The sequence below is a fragment of the Anabas testudineus genome, chromosome 6 (assembly GCF_900324465.2).
Source record: "Anabas testudineus chromosome 6, fAnaTes1.2, whole genome shotgun sequence".
Classification (NCBI taxonomy): domain Eukaryota; kingdom Metazoa; phylum Chordata; class Actinopteri; order Anabantiformes; family Anabantidae; genus Anabas; species Anabas testudineus.
In genome coordinates, this window is record NC_046615.1 from 1433780 (window position 1) to 1454691 (window position 20912).

The 20912-nt window shown below is 42.0% G+C and overlaps 3 protein-coding genes across 3 annotated transcripts; 1 reads left to right on the top strand and 2 right to left on the bottom strand.

The window, feature by feature from the left end:
* Positions 1-1940: 1940 nt before the first annotated feature.
* chtf8 (CTF8, chromosome transmission fidelity factor 8 homolog (S. cerevisiae)) lies at positions 1941-6509 on the bottom strand. The gene is made up of 3 exons (XM_026365753.1): positions 6361-6509; positions 4247-4370; positions 1941-2774 (listed from the first exon to the last, which is right to left on the bottom strand). Exons 1-3 carry the CDS (start codon positions 6378-6380, stop codon positions 2493-2495), a joined length of 426 nt encoding a protein of 141 aa, XP_026221538.1. The 5' UTR covers positions 6381-6509; the 3' UTR covers positions 1941-2492.
* Positions 6510-6537: 28 nt separating this feature from the next.
* On the top strand, positions 6538-15384 carry utp4 (UTP4 small subunit processome component). Its single transcript, XM_026365751.1, has 17 exons — positions 6538-6683; positions 6815-6979; positions 7252-7440; positions 7559-7643; positions 7739-7828; positions 7993-8204; positions 8296-8467; positions 10279-10370; positions 10457-10553; positions 10939-11003; positions 11202-11324; positions 11435-11591; positions 14161-14267; positions 14346-14441; positions 14546-14731; positions 14899-15009; positions 15181-15384. The coding sequence occupies exons 2-17, from the start codon at positions 6821-6823 to the stop codon at positions 15295-15297; spliced, it is 2058 nt and encodes a 685-aa protein (XP_026221536.1). The 5' UTR covers positions 6538-6683; positions 6815-6820; the 3' UTR covers positions 15298-15384.
* A 3232-nt stretch (positions 15385-18616) lies between these two features.
* Positions 18617-20656, bottom strand: il17c (interleukin 17c). Its single transcript, XM_026365980.1, has 3 exons — positions 20503-20656; positions 20162-20391; positions 18617-19442 (listed from the first exon to the last, which is right to left on the bottom strand). The coding sequence occupies exons 1-3, from the start codon at positions 20515-20517 to the stop codon at positions 19166-19168; spliced, it is 522 nt and encodes a 173-aa protein (XP_026221765.1). The 5' UTR covers positions 20518-20656; the 3' UTR covers positions 18617-19165.
* Between the last annotated feature and the right edge of the window lie 256 nt (positions 20657-20912).

Genomic DNA, 20912 nt, shown 5'->3' on the forward strand with positions numbered 1-20912 from the left:
GTGCGTTGTTTCTTCAATAGGTGACAGGCTCTACTTCAACATACTTAAACACACTTTATTTCTGCTGTGTACTTTTTGAGTCAGACTCAAAGGGACCACCCCTTACTAAAACCAAATGGCCTATTTCCCCCAAGTGAGAATGCAGTTATTAGTTGCTGTGCTGTATGGCCGTGAAGCAATAGCTTTTGAGTTACAAAGACATATGGGTATCAAGATAAATTCAGACTGATCCCTGTGAGAGAGACAGTGGCTGAGAGTTATCCATTTTCAGCCATTAGAAATGCAGAGAATATGAGAAGTTTCCTTGTCCTGACTATTTGCAGCTGAATGGACTGGTGTGGATGTTTCCAGGGCTGAGACTGAGACAGTTTGTTTGGTTAATATTCTGCTCTGACATCATTCTAACATTTTTGAACCATGTATTATTTTCGGTGCTGTTTGGGCAAATGAATAACTTACTGTCCCAATTCTCAGTATCCTGTCACCAGTGGGTTGTGGTTTTGTTCAATGATTTTCATATGGTTACTTTTATGTATTGTAATGGTGCCAAATTGTGTCTATGTAACACTAATAATGTGTGTCCTTTTACACTAAATGTAAACATATTAATTCATTCTGTACATCAACTACACAGCAAAGACTGAAGACCAAAGAGGTTTCTTCTGAAGTGAGACTTGAGACTTTCTTTCACTGTCAGATCAGATAAATTGTTCTAAAAATAGTTGTGTGAACATCATCAGCACCAATTATGATCATGGCAACAAAAGACATTTCTTCTTTCTACTATTTAAGTTATTGTTTGTATTGCTTTTTTGTTTGTCTGTTGTTTTTTTGAGTGACTTCAAAGTGAAGGTTCAGAAAGAACACATACTGTACATGTGCATTAAAAGTAAATGACCTGCCTGATGGTCAAGCTGTAACACAAGTTGTTTAATGGTCATCTGCCATTTCCCTTTCTGGGTTTCACAGAAAACTGGAATTTTCCCCAGTCATTAATAATACTTCCTGTTTTGGACACAATCATTCCATTCATACCAAACAGAGAATGTTCTCTATGATTTCAGTGAGTGCGTTGACATTTTCTTCATGCTATGTCTGATTTTCACCTTTTGTTCAGTGTATTTTATTTTTTATTTGCAGAGAAGTACATTTTCAAGAATAAAAGCCTAGATTAATAAGGTTTTAACATTGCCATATTTAAACATAATACTCTGGTGCAGATACTGGTGTGGTGACTTTCGGTGGCCGATTCAACTAATTCCATTCCAAACCAGCGCCGAGAGCAGCTGTAGTTAAGGAGAAACGTCAGTCGCACATTAAATAGCTGAGCTTTGACTAACGACATTGTTCTAGATGCATGTGCATATGGGAGCTTTACAGCAGCTGAATGAATCAGCCCCTTCAGTCACCACATACTAACAAGGTGCCTTTTAACTTGTGAGGTTACACCTCAACATGGGAGCTGTCTCCACCAAACAAAACACATTTATACACACTGTACATATTCTGGCAACATGCTGGATGTTTTAGAACAAAATAATAACATTAATGCTGCATAAATCCTCTAAAATGTTTTCCCATTAATTGTCAAGTAATGACCTAGCTTCAGTAAGAGTCAGAGGGATTGTGGTCCACACTGCGTCTAAGTTGCTTTGTATGCCTGTGTATCTCTTACTACTGACTCTGAACCATTGGACCTTGTTTTTTAGGAATCTGCAGAACCAACTCCAATGCCCTTTCTCATAAATGGTTCCCTCTTCAAAGCCAAGGTAACTGGTGAGAGTAGTTACTGTAACAGGGAGCACAGGCTGTCTGAGGGGCAGGTGCAAAAAATATATAGTCCAGTTGTCGTGACTAAACTTCCACATAACTTCACCTGGATTGCTGAGAATCTTCAACATTTTATAAGGTGATTGGGAATTTATGGAAAACAGCAGCAATTTTCATTCACTTTTTATTTAATCGTGTTTTCTATGCATCCTTGTCTAAAACAGACCAGAATTCAATCAGCCCAACTTGGGCATAGTTAACAAATGTAAAGGTGATCAGCAGGTGCAATTGGGCAGAGAGATGAAAACCTGTAAGAAAGCGTGTCTTCAAAAGACAGACTGAAAACACTAAGCAACCAAATAAGTAGTATGAAGATAGCAAAGGTGTTTAGCTAGTCCTGTTTATCTAGCATATTGTTTAGTGTGTTATGCAGGACAGATGTTCAAAACCAACTTTGAAAATACAGTCTACATACTTATACATAGTCATGCACCCTTAATAATAGTTAACCCCAATACTTAATTTCATTGAAACAGTAGTACAGATAATACCTAGATATAGATATTGCCCTGTCCTGCTCATATCCAATGCATCTGGATTCTTGCATTTAGTCACTGGGTTGGAAATGTTCTATAAAAACGTTCATCCATACTTGTGAGGAGCCTCATTAAAGTCTTATTACCATCACACAACATCTCTGGCTGAGTGAGGAAATGGTCACACTACACCTTCTTAGGTACGTTGGTGATGATGGGTTTGGGGCGAGTCTTAAAGATCAGCTTCCGTTTGATGAGGGCAGTCACAGAGTAAGAGGTGCTAGTGGAGCCTTGCTGGTCCTTTTCCACGGGTACCTGTGTGACATCCGCGATGCTATTGTCGTTGTCTTGGCCACTGAGATTATCCTGCGAATGGCTGGAATGCTTGGTGAGGACAGCGAAAGGTTTCTCCAGTTTGACCTGCTTCCCATAAAGAATATGATGTCCTACAATGAGCACTGGCACCCCCTGGGGGAGAAAGGAAGAAAAGCAGCTGTGTAAAATGACACTGGGATGAAGAGTCAGCTGAACGTCTGGCAGAGGTTTCAAAGTGAGTATTTTCACTATTTACTATTCTATTCTAACGGCACCAACGTGAAGCCCTACACTGTCCCACTATTAATGTCACGTCCTGCTCCAGAGAGACGCACTGTAGATTTGCATCTACATTAGTTCGTTTTAGACTATATCCTGATACTTTACAATGTTTTTGCAGTAGCCATATATGTGATGAAGTAAGGGATGCTGTCAAGCTGAAGTAGGAGTCTTACTGGGCCTGGTGGTGGCTTGTGTGACTTGTGAGGCAGTTTGTATTGGCAGGTCAAGTGTCCAGGTAGCCACAGAAGAAAAACCTCTGACCTTGGAGGATTTCAGCAGGGCCATGAAAGGTTAGCCTCGAAAGATTCAATTCAATTTTATTTTTATAGCACCAAATCACAGATTCTAGCACACCATTTGGCGCCTGATGAAAGGGAAACAATGCTCTGCTAACACTGTTAACAGTGAAGGTGGGGAGCTGCTGACCTAGACAGTGGAAATTGATGGACAGTGGAAGGAATAGTTTGAGGATCTGCTCAACCCCGTTGACATGATTTCTGCAGAGGAAGTAGAGCCTGGGGACTCGGAGGCGGGTTTGTCCATCAACCTGGCTGAAGTCATTGAGGTAGAGCGTAAGCTCCTCTATGGCAAGGCACCAGGGTTAGATGAGCTTCACCAGGAGGACCTTAATTCTCTGGACTTTGTGGGGCTGTCATAGTTTGCCTTTGCAGAGATCAGGGACAATGTCACTGATGTTGACAGATGTGTTCCAACTACAGGTGGATCACTGGGGGTTCTGTTCATTATTTTCATGCACAGGATGTCTAGGTGGGGCCAGAGGGAGTCTGGTTTGGGGACCACAGAATTTTCCTGCTTTTTGCAGATGATATTATGCAGCTGTTGGCTTTTTCAAGCTAGGAACTTCAGCGTGTACTGGGGCAGTTTGCAGCAGAATGCGAAGCAGCTTGCATGAGAATTAGCAGCTCCAAGTCTGAGGCCATGGTTCATAACCAGTAAAAGGTGAAGAGATCCTGCCTCAAGTGGAGGGGTTTAAGTATCTTGAGGTCTTGTATATGAGTAAGTGAACATAAAGTGTGAGACTGACAGACGGATCAGTGCATTGGCAGCAGTAATGTGATCGATGTACAGGGGAAGACCCAGGTGCCCGTTGGAGGGACTACTACACCTTGGCATTCCCCTGAAGAGCTGAAGGAGGTGTCTCTTGTGACTGCTGCCCCCACAACAAGGCCCTGGATAAGCGGAGGAAGATGGATGGGATGGATGGATATATGCGATGACACTAGTACAAATACGACTTCAGCCTGGATACTGCTTTAGAACTGAACTCACTATTTTACTTTTGCCACATAGTATCTGAAAAACAAACTTGGTCTTTTCTTTACCTCTTTGGTGTAGAGCAGGTCTCCCATCACATTTCCTGCCAGACCAGAGTTGTGTCTGGATACCATCTCGCCCTGCAGCTCCACGAGCAGCCATTCTGGAGGACTGCTGCCATCCACACTGCCTCTGCCAGAGTATATAACATTAGATGTAATGTAACATAAAGATGCTAGACAAATTAAATCTCCATGCTTACATGCACTTAAGTAACCAGGCTACTGTAAATCTAAGTTTACACACAGTGAAAGAGTAATCTGATTGGAACATGGTTCACATATTCTGTAAATTTTATATTTTTCATTTATACATGGATGGGGGGGAAATTGTATTTAGGCGTGTAGGGGGCACTTTTTGTTGGTTTCAGTTTTAGTTGGACTTTGGCTGGCTTGATTTAAAAACGTGGCAGCATCTTCTTTTTAACTGGCTGCTCTTCTCAGCTGATAGTGATGTGTCCCACTGTGCCATGGCTTCGAAGCATGACAAGTAATCTGGGAAGATCACGTATCGAGGCTTGTGTTGATGACGTATGTGCCGTTGTTAGCCGGCCGTACCATGTGACTGATTCATGAAATAGTTTGTGGGTTTGGTGTGAGATCTGTTTCCATTTTCCTTTTAGACCCTGAGGTAGTATCATAAAAGACAGACACCCTATAAAAGGTTCATAATTTATGGGCATCACAAACATTAATTTATTCAATTTAAAGCTTCACACATGAAATCAATGGGGTCATTAAAATTACTCTGCCTGTTTCACATTTATTGTCCACTTGATGGCACAGTAAAGCAAACGAAGCACCATAAAGCTTTGGCCCATGAGTGAACCAACTGGATGGAAAGCTCCAGTGCTTCATAAAGTTTCATCTCACCAACACTACTGATGGTAATAGAGTGGCCAGTTATGTGCTTATGTTAGAGTAGTGAGAATTATCAGAAAAATGTACTTCAGGAAATCAGGTTTCTCTAATTCCCTACCCCGATTACAGTAACCAGGTTTCCTGTTTACATTCCACTTAGGAATTCGACTTTCTCGAAAAAGCCGGCTGTAACCTGGTTACTGAGTTCAACGCACCAAATATTGCAGTGTGAAACCGGTGTCGTGCCAAAAAGTGATAGTACGTCAGAAACACGTTATTATATCTTTTGGTTTGTAAAGATTCCATACGTCTAAATGTGTTTCATATGCCTGATACTGTTCTTCTGTCTGCTTGAAACGACTGGTTGGGGACTACATATAAAATAAAGTTGTATTGAGTCAGGGACTCTGTGCACTGCAGCATAAACCATCCAGTCCATTTGTTCATTTTCTATACCTAGACGGGTTTTTTTAAATTTTATTATATATTTTGTCAGTAGTTTCAAGCAGACAGAAGCACAGTATCAGGCATATGAAACCCATTCAGACGAATGGAAACCTTTACAAACAGAAAGATACAATAATGTGTCCACTTTGAGCTTCATGACAAACACGTTTAAATACATAGTTCCTCTGACTGTTATTACTGTTATTTAGGTAAAATCTCCTCAAACATTCACATTTTATAAAGACAAAACATCGCTATTACCACGGGGATATATTTAGTGGACAGTTTTTACACGTTATGACGGTTTGATACCGACGTAATCAGCTGTAGTCGTAGATAAACCTTGAGATACTACTTTAACAGGCTGTGCGCGCTCCAGTGGACACTTTCTGACAGACGAGCATTTTTTGGCACGACACCGGTAAGACAGCGCGCTCACAGATACAGTCCCAGTATCTCCTGCTGCAGCGTTGACTGGCGTTGCTCTCTTAACGTCAGTCAAGCGTCGAAATGCCATGACAAAATCCACCGTCTTTCACATTTTACAGCAACGTATAGTTAAATACTAGCGGACGTAAACATCACAGACAATGTAGCAAAACGTTTAGCAACCAACACCTTTAGTTTAGTATGTAACGTCATTCATTTTCACACAGATAAATACTCTTATAATAATTACTCTTCCCTGGACATAATGTTTATCGGAAATAACGTTGAAAAACCTGAACGAGCCTGCATATAAATCAACAGAACTGCACCTCTACTAGGTATTAGTAAGGTTGAGCTTAAGGTTAGTGTTAATGAACCATTCTTACCTTATGATTATTTGAACCATTGTACTGTAGGTTAGCAAGAACGTTAAAAATATAATGGTAAGGCTAAACTAAACAATAAAAGGTTTAAACTACATGACCAGGTCATTTCCACACAGCTCCATTTACACATTCTATTTTCACTATTTCCGAATACTTCCCGCCACCGGCGCATGTAGCGGGCGTGATGACGCACTTCCGCTTCTTCCATCTTGTTCAGTACCGGTTCAAAGGTCCTCAACGTGGCTGCCGATGTTTTCCAGTGAGCGTCGCATGGTGTGGAGTTAAAGGCAAAGACACGCTAACTATCCAGAAGAAAACAGCCGGTATATACGTTTTATTGTGTTTGTTAATATCGTTAAACGTAATTGAACTGTTGAGCACAAATGCCGCGAGGTTGTTGTTTAGCTAACAGGCAGCATGTTTACAAGTGGTGTGTTTGTGTTTTTCCTAATAGTTAAAAATGGGTGAGTTCAAGGTGCACCGTGTTCGCTTCTTCGACTACATGCCCAGTGCTATCAGAGCCATGGCGTTTAACAGCCGCTCCGAGAGGCTGGCTGTGGCCCGGGCTGATGGAGCCGTGGAGGTCTTCAACTTCGCTGACAACTACTTCCAAGAAAAGGTAACAACATTTCTTCAGTCCAGATTTCCTTCGCACACGGTATTTATTTTATCATCTGTCTATGATTTTGATTATTGTTGTTTTATTGCCAGATGCGGTACTTTTAAGTCACTTTCTCATTTTAATGCACCTATGCAAGCTAGAAAATGTCTTATTTTCTATATGGAGTTTTGCATAACCTCCTGTTAGAACTGGGTATGTGGTTAGAAAGCAGTTGGTTAACCAGATATACAGGGATTAACCTCCAGCCTTGTTTTGATTCTGGTGCACAGGTCATTCCAGGACAGGATGGCAGGGCTGCCGAGGCTCTGTGCTGGGTGGGTCAGCGTCTGTTCAGTGCTGGTTTGAATGGCGAGATCACAGAATATGACCTGGAGAACCTGATGCCGAGATACTCTGTGGCAGCCTATGGAGGACCAATCTGGACCATTAGTAGCAACAGCCAAGGAACACTGCTAGCGGTCAGTCAACGCCTTATCTCAAATTTATTGACTAATGTTTCCTAGGTTAGGACTGAAATGGGAGCCTCATCTAGCCTTTAGTGTAAATTGCTAATTTAATGGATATTGTCTGTGTCAGGTTGGTTGTGAGGACGGGACAGTGAAAATATTCGAAGTGCTGGAGGAGAGGATTCAGTTTAAAAAAAATCTTGACAGGCAGAAAGGTAAGAGAACAAGCTAGAAGTTCACGAATGCAGCATTTACCTGCACAAACGGTTACTTATATCATTCTGTAAACATATTCTATGTGATCCTCTAGGTCGTATTATATCGCTGTCTTGGCACCCCTCTAGTGCCCTGATAGTTGCTGGAATGATGGACATGATCCGAATCTTTGATGCTGAGACAGGTAAACATCCATACACAACATACAACTTTCTCTTGAAGTGATTTCTCAAATTAGCACAGGGCCTGTGATTTGCAGAGTGTGTGTGTGTGTCTAAAGCGCCATGTATACCATGAAAAATCTCATCACTTGAGCTATAAGTTTTTGTTTGTATTCGCTGATTTCAGGCCACACCACACACAGACTGCTGGTGGAGAGAGGTGTTGGAGCATCAAAGAGCAGAGAGGTTGTGGTTTGGAGCGTTGCGTTCCTGTCTGACCACACGATTATTAGTGGTGATTCTGCAGGAAAGGTCCAGATCTGGGACGGATTGACAGGAACTCTGGTCCGGGCTCACCTGATCACCAAGTGGGACGTTCTAGCTCTTTCTGTTTCGCAGGTAAGAAAGTAATTGGAACGACTTACACATGTAAGCAGATTTAGCTACACAACCCCACGGAATGAACCTAACGTTTGCAAATATTTAACAGGATGAGAGTAGTCTGGTAGCTGGGACGTCTGAGGGAACTATCATCCAGTTCCAGTTCATCTCCTCCACCGTGGGCCATAAGGATAAGGAGTGGGTCCGGACAAGGACCTTCAAAAACCACTTGCATGATGTGAGGGCGCTTGCTCACACAGACACTGCTGTGGTTTCTGGAGGTTGGTGTTAAATGTGCTGTCTGTGTCTGATTAATGTATGTGGATCAAAGTTTTTGTGAATGGTGAATATTATTAAATGAAGACATATTACTGTATTTAAGTATAGTCTTCACATGATGTTAGTGCCTTATTGGATTCCCCAACTGGAGGGCAAAAAAAGGCTTTCATCCACTGCATCCATGTATGGGCACCAGGCCCTGAATTTCAGTGTGAAATTGTGGGTATTGCGCATAATTTTAATGATGTCTGCAAATCTAGCTCTTATAATGACGTTACTCCTGAGGATGCTCAAGACAGGTTTGGTAACATTACAAAAATGAAGCAACAGTCTAAAGACAAGTTTCAGGCTCAGTGGCTCGAATATAACAATAGTGAAATGAGCTGCTCTATTTTTAAAAAATGAGTTTACGGTGCTGCATCTTCCACCAGCTGATCTTAGTAAATATACAAAACCTAAAGTTGGCACTCAGATTGTGGCACAGCAGCCATACAACCCATACAGCAGCAGTGAAAAGAAAACATTAGGCAGATTCTGCCATAATAATGATGATGATACTATTACTAAAGGAGAAGGAAAGAAAAAATAGCAGCAGCATATGTAGTTTAGAGAAGTCTTCCCAGGAAAGATTGTATGTGATGTGAGCATGGATGCAGCACAAATGGCAGTGAAACAAAATTGACATTCAGTGAGTAATATTTCAGAACTTGTCCTTCATTAGGTGAGAAGGCAATAACAAAGCATGGTAATGAGGAAAAGAGGGCCACCACAAGAAAAAGTCTCCACTAGGAGGAGAGTCGGATAAGAACAGGGGTAGATAAGACCTTTAGCTAAGCTCACAGGTAGTCCCCCCACAAATATATAAATACTATGTGAGGCATTTAAGGGGGGGAATCCTACTCTGGATACTGCAGCTCTGTAGCTGTAGCTTGTGCTTGTCATGTAACATCACTATTTCAGGCTACCTGGCTCAGAATATATTTGTGGCTCCAATACAACATGGTTGAAGACATCCTCCATAAGTAAAATGCATGGAAATGGTGAATCATTTAAATTGTAGGAGTAGTTTGCCTAATATTGCTAAAACGTTTGATTATATTCATGTCAGACCAAAATATTACTGCACTACTTCCAGAGAACGATTTATGGATCAGTGTCAATAAGCTAGTTAACAGTAGAATTTCTTGTCCTTCAACTGCAGCACATGCACACAGCTGTATGTACGTCATTTGTTTCAGGGAAACACGCCTGTGATGCACTTCTATGAAGTGTTGATGGTTTTTCAAAAAACTAGGAATCCACTATTATGTGTGTTGACTTAGTAGTAGTGTGAATATATTGCTATGCTTGCATTAACATTTAACACAGCCTCACAGTGGTTTGTCAGGATTGACATTCTAAAACTGCATTGATGAAAGAAATCATTATACCCAGTATAACATTAATGCAAAAACAGTGTTTACAACACTGCAGCTGAATATAGAATGGATCTAATAAGTCTTCAATCATGGACACAAGTTAGCACCATTCTTATCTCTTGTTTATGTGGGATATCAGAGTTTTGCTCTTTATATCAATGTGACACTTTTGATACCTTAATAGTTTAAACTATCAATTGCACTGTATGCAAACTGATATCTTTCTTATTTATTATAATAAGATCACTTTAGCATTTCAGCAAAGACGTTTAACATGGATTAATTTTAGAAATGATTCAAATTTTAACAAGCCCAGTGGGAACGTGCAGCACAGTAAACTGTACAGTCCTCTTGAATGTGAGTGGATGATGATGTGAAGTTTGTAATCCTACCAGGTATGGACACTCAGCTGGTAGTGCGACCCCTCCTGGACAAGGTGGAAAAGAACACCCAGGAGTCAGCTCTGCGCAAAATAGCTTTCCCACATGTAAGAACAAAGCCTATGAAGTGCACATTTTAAGAAGATGACTGTTTCCATAGCTACATGCTTACATGTGTCTGACGTCTGCGCAGAAAAATTTGGTGTGCTGTGCGAAGAAAGCAGGACTATTGCTGTTTCAGTTCCCCGAACATTTAGAGCTGTGGAGACTGGGAGAGAGCGATGGATACGGTGAGGAACACACACACACACACGCACACACACACAGTCATATCCCTCCTGTCCTCTAAAGGGACTGCTCAGAGGCACAGAGACAAATTTGTAGTTCATTATAGTAGACCACTGTAGAGGATGTGTGGAACATATAGAGAGTGTACAAGAAATTAATCAAACATCTGTTAAATAGAACACAAACCTGCAGAGGAGTCCTGTGTTCAACTTCCTGAAGTCTCCTCATTTTCTGTGAGCGTTCAGTCTAAATAACTGGATATCTGGAAATGAGCTTCTCCTGTCCACTTGTCTCTCAAGCATGTGTGCTTGACTGTGAGAAATGCATCCATCTGATTTACCTGTGGTTCCGTTGCCATAACTGTCAGTTTCTGCTGTGCGTTAACAGGAAAGCCTGGCGACAGTCTACCTGTAAAGAGGAAGCCAGAGAAACTAATCGAGCTAAAGAGGAAGGTGTGTATTGATGTTTCCTTGTTTTGTGACTAGAACCTGACATGGCTCAGAGGAAGAAAATAAATAGTCTCAGGGTAAAAGTGTTTTCAGGTTTTTATTTTTAGTCGTGTCAAAGCTTACAAGCTAAGGGTTACAGTTGATTTACTCTGAGTTAGGAGAAACAAATAGCTGATTGTGTGGGTGTGGTGACTCATGCAGGGAGAGGATCACATCTGCTGCAGTGCTCTGTCTCCATGTGGTGGCTGGATGGCGTACTCTACACTCTCCGGTGTTCGTCTCTATAGGTTGCAGCACAACAACAACAACATCAGCATCACCAAGGTGACCTCCTCAACACTGACAGTGTTTAAAAAACAAACTGTTAAATCTTAAATTTGATGGTAGTGAGGCTCCCGATGAAGCTCTGTCTCACTTCCTCTTCCTCTCCCCAGGTGTCCAAACTACCCAAGGACCTCTCCTCAGCCCGCCAACTCTGCTTCTCCTCAGACTCCTCCAAGCTCTTTGCGTCCTCTAGTCATTCTTCAGTCATCGTAGTTGCCCTCAACCAGTCAGAGTGCAAATACCTTCACACTCTCAAACCAAAGTCAGGTAGGTGCTGGGTCCTCTGCTCATTTCTCTGGACTGTCAGTGAAATGAAAACATTGCCATGTTGGCAAGAGTGATAGCAGTTGACTGATTATTAATTTCATGACACTTGCCTGAATTTCAGTGCGGTACTGCGGGTATTGTGCATAACTTTAATGATTCCCTAAGATCTAACTTTTATAATGTGGTAAATTCCTGCACACATTTCCAGCAGTTTTAAATAATGGCAACACGCTTGGCACACCCTGTCCCCCGCTAGAAGGCTAGACGCCTTCTCTGTTGTTGCAGCATCTCTTGCTAAGGTATAGTCTGGTTTCAGTGATAGTAAAGAAGGCAAAATTCTTTATTTTTAGAGGTTTCTCACATGGAATTTGACATTTAGGTATTAAACCCATTTAAGCAGAGTACCTCCACCATCATTCACCACACTTATATTTAGCTTTAAAAAATGAATGTGATGATGACATTAATCAGATTATACAGTGCAAGTATATATTTGCAAGTATTCACTCCCCCTTGGATGTTTGACATTATAAATCAAACATGGTCAATAAAACTATTTAATTTTAAATTATAATTATAAATTATTCTTGTCTTAGACAAGAATAATCTGAAAAATATCTCAACCCCATTCAAAGTGGTTTTCACAAAGTAATGTCAATGAAATAAAAATTTGTAAGGGTAAATAAGTGTTTGCCGAAATATCCTCCCCCTTTAAAATGACCTAATCCTACAGCAGTCCAGCCACCCGGGCTAGTAGTCCAACAATTAGTGAAATGGGGATCACCTGAGTGCAGTGAATGTGTCTTAAGTGATTGCAGTATAAAGACACTTGTGTCTGGAAGGTCCAGTGATTGGTTCTTCAGTATTCCTGGCTACCATTACACCATGAAGACAAAAGAACACTCAGAGAACAGGTTGTGGAAAGCATAAGAAGGAAACCAGTGAGAGAGGCCACTAACACAATAATGACTACTCTGAGGGAGTTACAAGCTCCAGCACCTGAAATAGGACAGACTGTACATATAAAAACTGTTGCCCGGGTTCTTCACCACTCAAAGCTTTATGGGAGAGTGGCAAGGAGAAAGACACTGTTGAAGAAAACTCATGTTGAATTACTACTTCACCAATAGGCATGGAGGCCATGGTCAAACACTACACCTCACCACACACCATCCCCATGTGAAACACAGTGGTGGCAGCATCATGCTGTGGGGAGGCTTCTTGTCAGCCAGCCCTGGAAGGCTTGTTAAGTTAGAGGGTAAGATGAACGTGGCAAAGTATAGGACAATCCTGGAGGACAATCTTACTCAGTCTGCAAGACAACTAAAGCTTGGGAGAAGATTTGTTTTCCAGCAATAGATAAAAGATAATGACCCGAAGCATACAGCGAAAGCTTCACAGAAATGATTTTCCGACAACAGGGTGAATGTTCTGAAGTGGCCAAGTCAAAGCCAGACCTCAATCCAATAGAGAATTTGTGGATGGATTTGAAAAGGGCTGTTCACACCTGATCCCCATGCAACCTGACAGAGCTGGAGCAGTTTTGTAAAGAAGAATGGGCATAAAATCCCAGTGTCCAGATGTTCAAGCCTAATTGAGACCTATCAACACAGACTCCATGCTGTTATTGCAGCCAAAGGTGCATCTCCTAAATACTGACCTGAAGGGGGTGAATAATAATGCAAACACTGATTTCACCTTACATATTTTTATTTGACATTACTTTATAGGTTTATTTTAAAGTTGCCACTTTATATTGACCACGATTGATTTGCCAATAAAAGGGTGAAACATCAAAGGGCGTGAATACTTTTAATAGACACTGTAAGTGCTGCTGATGGAACACGTTTGCTCTCGTCTTGTGCACCTCAATGGAGACTCAGCAGTGTAATTCCCTGCTACCAGCAGACCAGATTATTTTTCTTCCTTTGTAGTGTGTATGACTCCACTGTGAGGTTATAGAGGTCCAACCTGTCAGTTCCGGCTGTTTCAATATTTCTAAACTTCAGCAGGAAACAACAGTAATTACCAGGTGTGTCAGCTGATTACTCAGGCAGCTCAGTAAAGCTGATGATGACGCAGGTCCTCAGGTTGTGGGGAAACACAACAGATTTACATGTGCTCCCAACATCAAACAACTTCAGAAGCTTTTAAACCACCCACTGATGGCAAAAGACTTCTCCAGTTAATGTGTCTGTGTTTACTGTGGTCATAGTTCAACATGTTTTCCTTGGAAATAGTAACTACTAAGAGTCCTTTGCTGTCAGTAGATATAATCCTTCCTTGAACAGTGGTTTAAAGGCTTCTGAAAATCTGAAGCACAAAACAATAAAAGAGGCAGCAGCCTGCAGAGGTGTGAGGGATATAAAAATAATAAAAGATATTATTTAGAAGAATTAGAAAAAACAATTTATGCGCTCTTTTAACAAGTTCAGGTGGGTCTCATCAGACCTCACCCTAACCCTAGGTGAAACTCACAATATTTGTTAACATACAAATACAGTGGCACCTGACCTGTCAGCCTGCAGCTTTACACTGTTTATAAAGTGTCCGTGTGTCTGATGTGCAGGCTCCAGGCAGCCTGTCCACCTGCTGGCTGCCAGCGACGACGGCAGATGGCTCGCTACGGCAAACACAGACTGTGAGATTCATGTGTACAGCCTCGACAAGCTGAAGGTGAGTTCACGTTTTCTGCTCTGTCTGTTGATTTACAGACAACAGTAAACTGATGTTTGTGTGTATGCCTGTTTGCAGCTTCACTGTACAGTTCCAGTGTACAGTTCCTGTCCCACTGCCATAGCCATCCACCCAGTGACCAGTAGCCTCATCGTGGTGCACGCCGATCAGCAGGTAAACATTGACACAGTAAAGGACAAAAACAAACATTTGTCAAAGATGATGCTGAGATGATGACACTCTGCATACGTCATGACTCTGTGTCTGTTTGTGTGTAGATCTTTGAATACTCTCTGGCACGGAAGGAGTACACCGAGTGGAGTCGGAAGCTGCAGAAACAAGGGCTGCACTCTCTGTGGTTGGAGAGGGACACACCTGTCACACACGTCACCTTCAATCCCAGAAACCCAGCTCACATCGTTCTCCACGACACGTTCATGTTCTGCATCATTGACCAGAGTCTGGTGTGTGAGCATTTTTGTCTTTGTCAAGTTGTGACACACAGCCTTCAGAACTAGTCACAACTTTATTTGCTTTATCAGTGCTCTGTGTGCGCGTGCGTGCGTTTGAGTTTTTGCTATGGGATTGAGTAACACTATAGCTATGTTTGTGTGTCTGTTTTCACATGCAGCCCCTCCCTGAAGCAAAGACTCTGCTCTACAATCAGATGACGCTGAGGAGTGTCCCAGAGTCGGAGAGAATCAGACACAGCCACGCCTTTAAAATCTGCAAGAATTTCCAGGTACTGTCATCTCACACACAAACACGCAATGGAGCTCTGCTTTAAATGCTGGGCTGCCCAGAGCCATTATCAAGCCAGTAAACATGACCAGAGTTAAAGTGAACCCTTGGACTTTTAAATTCATTTCCGCCTCAGTCCTACTGATGCTAATGCTGTCTTTCTGTTCCGCAGCACCTCATGTGTGTGAGTCTACTCGAGGACCACTCACTGGTCATAGTGGAGCGCCCCCTGCAAGACATCATGTCTCAGCTGCCTGCACCTGTCCGACAGAAGAAGTTTGCCACATAAATCAAATGAAATAAAGAGTTGTATTAATTTACAGAAGCTCCTACATCCAAAATAAATAAGTGTTTGTGTGTAAAAATGTTTTGATAAAGTCCTATAATTCTAATTCTTGTTTGGAGGTGTGTCGTGTAATCAGATCAGATTCAGATTCAAAAAACCTTGAGTGCCAGAGGGAAATTGTTTTGCTTTGTTACAGTTGCTCTCAACTTAGACAGAAAGGATCCACACCAACACATATCGCACCACTTTTCATGACCAGTTTATGCAGAACCAGGACCATGTAGAGGACTGTAGGGTGAACTGATACAGATCATCAGAATTTCATTAAATGTTTAAATGTTAACAAAGGAACAACAAATGGAGTGAAGAAAGAAAATGAAACGAATGGAAAAAGCACAAACAGAAAAGCTGTGTAGGGTGATTTCCAAGATAACACTATCTTCTTTGCAAGATCTTTCCGGCATTTCGTAATGCTTATGACCAATGATTTAAGAGAGAGTGATGTGGTCATTGGCACAGTCATAGATAAGATTTGGAACAGCTTGGTAACTACAGTTGTGTTTAAAATAATAGCAGTCCAACATCATATCAAATCATAACTATGCAATATAAAGTGTGTAAACTTGAAACACTGTGGAGCAAAATAAGTGAGAGCATAACACTTGACATCCATTAAGCTATTGGCTCAATGCATTCTTATCTAAACAGTTCAGATTTATTTACATAGCTCTAAATGATTTCACTTTACATATTGAGAATTAAATAGAAAACCCAACAATCCCAATTGAGCAGCACTAGACAGTGACAGAGAGGAAAAACTCTTCTAATAAAAACCTCCAGAAGAACCAGGCTGTGAAACTCTTACTAGATGGATGTATCAATGGGAAGAACCATAGATGAATAGATGAGAGCATATGAAAAGCAATCACTATAATAATATGTATAATGTGTATGCAATATCTGAGGTGATATTAAACACAAGTGATAGTAGTTGTAGTTTAGTTTAATTTAATCTAACATACATTAGTAATTATGATAAACACAGTAATCCTTCAAAGTAAAGATACTGTTCATTGATTTACATAGTGGATTGCAAAGGTATAGGTTTTCTATGCCTACCCATGTGTTTCCAGGTTCTAATATCTTGAAATTACTTTAGATATTTGTGCTTTAACATATTGAATTTGGGCTTCGAACAGAACTCAATCTATCATTTCGGTATTTGCTTTTTTCTTTTGGCTTAACCCGTGGCCTGTGGGGTCGCCATAGCAGAGCACATCCATCAGATTTTGCTGAGGATTTTGTGGACATACTGGGAGGGGGGGGGGGGGGGGGGGGGGGGGGGGGGGGGGGTTTCAGTGTCTTGTTCAGGGACACTTCAGGGACACATGGCCAGGAGGAGTCAGGTTGCAACTGTCAATCTAACTGGTCCACTGTCACCTCCAGGATACAATTGGTTATATTCCCAGAAATGTATTTTCATAAGCACATCCATTGTCTACCCTGATCATGTTATTATCAAACCATTCCCTCCTAGTTAGAGTTGCACCAACATTGAATCTGAGCAATGCACTATATCATTTACAAATCTAATTTATAAACCATATAAATAGCTTTGGTCCCAATATCGACCCTTGTGGAACCCCACATTACTTTTTTAGTTCTGATTGTTATGTATATGCACACATTGATATCTATCATTAATCTATCATTAAAAGAAAAAGAACCCCTTTTTATCAATAGCCTAAAATATATTTTCTAATATTTTAGAATATAATATTTTTACTTCGTTGAAGTAAATTCATCAGCATAGTATGACTCCTTTAAAGGATGAGGTCACAGCTTTCAAACTAAAAAGGAAGACTCCCTATGAGTGAATCTTCACTGTGCAGGTTTGTCACAGTTCCACAGTTTTATTACATTTTTTTAATAAAAGTTAATCAGATAGATCCCATTGAGGTTAACAAGGGAGACTAGGTCAACATGGCAGCTTAAAGTTTTAGACAGTACAATTCAACATAAAACCCAAACCCTAACTCGCTGTGACCATCAGCATCAGATCCTTTCACTCCGTGTCTGTAGCAGCATTCTGTGTCAGATTTGGATGCTGGGAATATTAGGTGGCTGGCAGTGTTGTGTAGTAGTCAGCAGGTGGTGGCGTTCTAATGTATAATTTCACTCAATTTCACTAAATTAAAACACATGAAGCTCAGCCAGAAAAAAAGGTTTAATGTGAACAGTGTTGCTTCAGTTTCTCCTCTTCTGTTTTCCTTTGGTGAAGACACTGAACACAACATGAAGCACTGCGTACGTGTATTCAGGCTTTGTCAAGGAAACCAGTGTGCTCAATTCAAATGTGCTGCAACAGAACTTGACTGAAACTCACACTTGTTTTGAATGAAACAGTAGCTATGCAAAAAAAGGTGATATCATATAAGAAGGACGTAGAGAAAAAACACAGTGAAAAAATCCGTTACAAGGAAATTAAGTAGCAGTTTCTCTTTCTGTGGTCAGAAGTCGGAAAGTACACCTCTTTGTTCATGGTCCCTGGCGACTAAACGCAATGAACTCAGCTGAACTTATCAACCATGTTCATGATATGTAAATGGTATTCTGTGATCTTCACGGTCACCACATGAACGCCTGTGGTGATTTTTCGAGCCACATGTCTCATGGTGACCTTCATCACATAAAGCCACACTTTAGGTTATAATGGCCAACAGAATCAAAGTCATAGCGATGAATTCAAAATAAAAAACAAAATAATACCTAATACTCACAAGTAGCCACCTAGTTTTCCAGTCTGTCTTTGTGAACACTAAGACAGGTCTTACCTGCTGTGATCATTCCCCTGTGTATTCTAGTCATGAACAGAGCGCCTCCTGATGCCCTTACAATAGAAGAGCTCCCATACTTTTTATTGTGGAAATACCCAGAGTAATGTAACCCTGGAAGCCGTCCACTTAAAGTGACTGCTGTGGATGGGTGAAGCCTTATACTGTGTCCAGATAAACCTTTTAATACACTGTTGCACAGGTGGAGGACTCCTGCTGCTTACACTGCAATAGAAGATACAAATACGTCTTCACACGTGTCAGCTTAGCTTTGAATAACCTACTGGTGTCAAGAAATAAAATCATTGACTAAGTACTTTGTGTTTGCTCTGGACGCCTTTGTTTCATGTTTAGTTTGAAGTACATGGGGCAAACACTTTTCCACCCTCACATGACTATTTACTGGAAGGAATACGTGACTCCTGAGCTCTGACTGCTCCAATATCAGCTGCGAATAAAGAAACACGAAAACACTTTGCTTTGCCATCCAACAGTTTCTTTATTTTTGCCTCGAAGAAACTTATCTGAAGTCAATAACTGACTTAAAGCCTGATAGAGTCCCACTGGGACAATACCTCCAGGATATTCAACATAAATAAATACATCTTCCAAACTGTTCCAAAAAATAAATCAAATAAATAGAAGATCATATTATTAGCAGTTAAATTATTGTACAAAACTATACAATAGCTATTTTTCTCGATGACAACGTCATCAAAATATTCAAATACCCATCTTACATTAGCTGCACTATGCAGAGATACAAGTAAAGAACAGACGGGGTCTACAGAGACCTACGAAACACATATAGATGATGTCATCATTATGACAGTGAAGAGACTTGAGACATCATCGTCGGGTGTCAGTTGTGTCATGAGTCCATGTTTTACTTGGACCATCATAGAGCGTGCCGACCGTCCACTGACTGACCCTGTAGGACTCCACACTCCTAACTCTCCAAAGAACTTGGTGCATTTTAAAACAAACACATTCATTAGTGTACAACTGTGACAGCAGGTCTGGATGAGGCCCCCCCTTTACGGGGCGGTGTTGACTCTGGCACAGGTGCAGCCCACCACCACTTTGACATACACTGGTACCAGGCGGTACTGCTTTCTGCCGTCTTCGCCCACACTACTGCAGAGCTCTCTTTTGAGAAACATCCTGGTCTGCTCTATGGGGACCGAGTTGTAGTCGTGGCTCTCCACAACTACTGGTGAGCCCTGGTTCCTGTCCTGGACCAGGATGCATCCAGAACACAGGCAGTCCGCCTGGACGTAGGTGGAAGGAAAGTAATCCTTGTTGGATACATGTCTGAAAAGAGACAAGGAGAGTTGGTGAGAAGCTTATTTACACCAGGATGCAACATAGTGACATGATGCTTCTCTGGAAATCCACCACTTCTTTTCCATCAGCTGCAGATAAAACATGAAAACTAAAGTATGTATTTTTTCTTTTCTATTCTTTTCTGAACTGTGTCATTTGCACTTGAAAACATCATCATCCCTTCAGAAAGCACAGGATGTCACCACAGCTCGTTCATAAACAGAGTGCAGGTGGCGCGCTTCAGTGTAGGAGCTGCAGGTGACGCAACCGTCCGCCACAACGTCAATCCCAGCGGAGATGAACCAGCAGCAGACAGCGGATGAAGAGAGGGGGACTTTCCCTTCTCTGCACAACCAGGTGTGGCGCAGTGGCGAGTGCGTCATCACCGGCGCGTTCGGAGCCCCGTGCCAGGTAAACCAAATCACAGCCAGTCATGGCGGTGATGCAAGCTCGGTGCAGCAGGAGGCTGACTGTGTACGGACATCCCACTGGAGCTCAGTGATGGCACAGTGCTTTAATTCATCACATGCAGAATAACTTCACGGGAAACGTGAAGTTTCCAACTACAAATAAAGTCCCTTTCAACAGAGCATGCGCGCAACGAGAAGACAAGTTACGCATGACAGCATCTGAACCCCGAGTTAAAGTCAAGTGTGTTGAAATAAAACCTTTTCTGTGTGTTCTGCTTTGTTTAAATTGCCACTTACACGTATCTCCACGGGGACAGGGAGCGCTCCTCCAGGGATTTAGACGACAGGCGCTCGTACAGCTTCACGGGACACTCGGCAGGTGAGTCGGACACCGCCGCAGGTGAGGGGCTCCCGTGCTGCCGGTGCGTCCGCAGCCTCTTGTCGGCCGCTTCGCTCACCTTGTCCTCGTCGTAGCAGCGGCTGCTGTAGGTCCACACGGGGACGAGGACGAGCCCGAAGATGAGGATCTGTGGATGGGATGAGGGGACACGGGGTGAGATGGAGCGCTGGAGCGCACAGACGCACACACACGGAGAGATGTGATGGAGGAGCCAGAGAGACGCGCGTCTCTCACTCACCTGCTTCATGTCCATCCCGTGTCTCTCTGCTCTGTGTGATTCTCACCCGGCCGGTCCGCTTTGCTTATACTTGCCATCGTGGTCAGTCGACTCTTATTTATTGCGTGTACCTGGGAAAAACCGGCAACATGAGGAAATGGAAACGTTATTTTGTTCCTCGACTTCCTCTTTCCTAAGTGAAAGCGCACTAAAATTCAAACTGGTCCTCACTCTGTTGGCCAGACAGGCACGAGCGCGCACACACACACACACACACACACACACACACACACACACACACACACACACACACACACACACACACACACACACACACACACACACGTGGAATTCTTTAGCTGTGAGGACACTTGTTGCTCATTGACATGATTCAGTCTCCACCCTTTGACCCGAACCAGCACAGATAAATG